The sequence below is a fragment of the Olea europaea genome, chromosome 15 (assembly GCF_002742605.1).
Source record: "Olea europaea var. sylvestris chromosome 15, O_europaea_v1, whole genome shotgun sequence".
In the NCBI taxonomy this organism is placed as follows: domain Eukaryota; kingdom Viridiplantae; phylum Streptophyta; class Magnoliopsida; order Lamiales; family Oleaceae; genus Olea; species Olea europaea.
The window spans coordinates 24220265-24222685 of NC_036251.1; the positions used below are offsets into that span (position 1 = coordinate 24220265).

General features: G+C 34.0%; 1 protein-coding gene across 1 annotated transcript; it reads right to left on the bottom strand.

The window, feature by feature from the left end:
- Positions 1-1495: 1495 nt before the first annotated feature.
- LOC111411422 (dirigent protein 15-like) lies at positions 1496-2140 on the bottom strand. Its single transcript, XM_023041957.1, has one exon. The coding sequence runs from the start codon at positions 2138-2140 to the stop codon at positions 1538-1540; it is 603 nt and encodes a 200-aa protein (XP_022897725.1). The 3' UTR covers positions 1496-1537.
- Positions 2141-2421: the final 281 nt, after the last annotated feature.

Below are 2421 nucleotides of genomic sequence, written 5' to 3' on the forward strand. Positions count from 1 at the left end.
ACCGGACTGTGTGAAGAGGGGCCGGATCACAGACCCAAGGATTAGTCTAGAATAGGACACCTTGTAAAAAAAAAAAAAAAAGAAAAACTAGTTCGAGGCTTATACAAGTAGCTACCAGGATTTCTGTAAACACTAAATTTGACACGGCAAAATCAAGCAACATTATATTTCAAACTCACTGTGCAATAAATTTTAGGCATGTGAATAAAAGAAACTATATGAAGCAAACTTGCGTGACTTGTTTATTAAGTAGCGGCAGAGTATTCGATCGTAATAAAATTATGTACCAAAATAACTCAAATTTCCTTTGCCAAAAACGATAGAATGGTTTTGAGTAGTAAATGCTGACTGAAATTTTTGGTGCTTTTTTCTCATGCAAGCCATGGAGTTGGTACGCCACGTGACAAAAGGTCAATTAATTAATAAACGTTTCTTTCTTCTTCCTTTTTATTTGTTATTCAAATCTTTAAGAAACCCTCTTTTTAGAATTTGTTATTCAAATTTGAAGTTATTACCAATTGGTGTTTTATTTATTTATGTTGTGCTAATATTTATTTCATTTTTAGTTTATTAAGAACAAATTGAACAAACTAGCCTGGAGGTCTAATTGATTAGTGATCTTAGTTGGAAGACTGAGCACCTCATGGATTTGGACCCATGCACTAAATGCAAAAAATAAGTGTATGCTTGTTGAGTTTTAATAATAATTATAACTTATATATTTGTACGTTATGATAGGTCCCCTCTTACTAAAAGAAAAATGTAAAAAAATAAAAAAATAAAAAATTAGACATTTTTTATTTGTTGCGTCAAGAGTCGCCACTTCAATCTGGTTATTCACTACAAAAAACTACAGTTTCAAAGTTGGAGAGAGTTACCAATGAAAAATTTCCATTGGTAATTTTGTCAGCAATTTAATATGTAATTTTTAAAAATGATATAATAGTAATTTAGCTGGATTAGGACCTAAAGACCTATCGAGATATTTTAATACCTGGACTGATTTGCCAAGGATTGCCCGAGGGTTACTTCGTCTAGATATGATGGGGGTGGCATATTGGAGGAAGTGAGATTTAGAACATGTTAGGGTAGTGGTGTCTTTTGTGATTGAAGGCGATTTAGTTCACATGTTTTGATATCTATTTTGGTATAGTGTCGTTGTTTGAGTCTATTATCACGATCTCCACCACAAGTGAGGGATTTTTAATAAAGTATTATTTATATTAAAAAATGATATAATAGTAATCCGTTGCTAATTTGTTATTAATTCATCGGTAATCACAACGAGAGACGTTGGTCACAAAAATTCCATATCTGTTGACTCATTTTTTAGTAGTAGCGAAAAATATAGATTAGGTGTTTGCATGTGTGCTTATTACTCATGGCAAAGCCTTTTGAATTCATAAAGAATACACAATATTATGGTTTGAAGAAGTCATCATTAAATTGTGTTGTAAAAAAACGATTGTAGCATGATGCTAGTGGGTGCAAATTTCCAGAGTCGATCAAAGAAAAGTCAAACACTTTCAATCCTTTTTCAAGCAAAAACAATTTCCAACAATTTATCACTTCGCGGATGAGGATGAACAACAGTAACCTTGTACTCGAGAACAGCATCACCATTTGTAATGTTAAGGTAATTTGTCTTAACCTTAATAAACCCTCTTGCGAACCTAAACTTTCCTCTTCCACCAACCACCGCCATTTCTCTACCCCCCTCCGTCACCGGATTCCTTGAAAACACGCTAAGGGAACTCCCTTTAAATTTACCCCTAGTGAAACCAAGATCAACATACATAACCAGGGTCAAATTCTTATCTTGGCTAGAAGATAGATACAGCCCTTGTGCATTGCCAATGACTTTTGAAGTAATCTCTGGGCCTTCTGTTAGAGGATCATCAATGGCGAATGTGGTGCCGAAAGGGGTCGGTTCGCTCGGTTTCCCAGTAGCATTTGCACTCGCCACCATTACCGCCGTGGGTTTATTCCCACTGAGGGTGTCGTGGAGGAAGAAATGAAGTTGAGTTTTTTGCAGCTTCACTGGTTCATATGGTTTACTTTGGGAGTAATATCGGCAATGAACTGATGTAATGGCAATGCTGTGTATAACAATCCAAGCCAAAAGTATGCCTCTCGCCATCTTTAATTTGTCTATGTAAATTCTAATGCTTACTGGAATTTATAGAAATAAGAAAGTGTATTATTCTATTAGAGATTATCTGGTCATTAATTCTCTATTTACTACATAATTATTTCCAAATAAGCAAATGGAAAACTTTGAATAGACATGATAATCGTGCATTTACAGATTACCAAATTTTCAAAGATAATCTTATCTTATTTGTCAGAAACAATAAAATGGCATTGCAAATTGCAAATCTGTATTAATAATGTTAACTAATTCACTCGAATTACTCAAAA

Coding starts and splice junctions, on each gene's coding strand:
- LOC111411422 (XM_023041957.1), bottom strand. CDS start 2,140: ATGGCGAGAGGCATACTTTTGGCTTGGATTGTTATACACAGCATTGCC.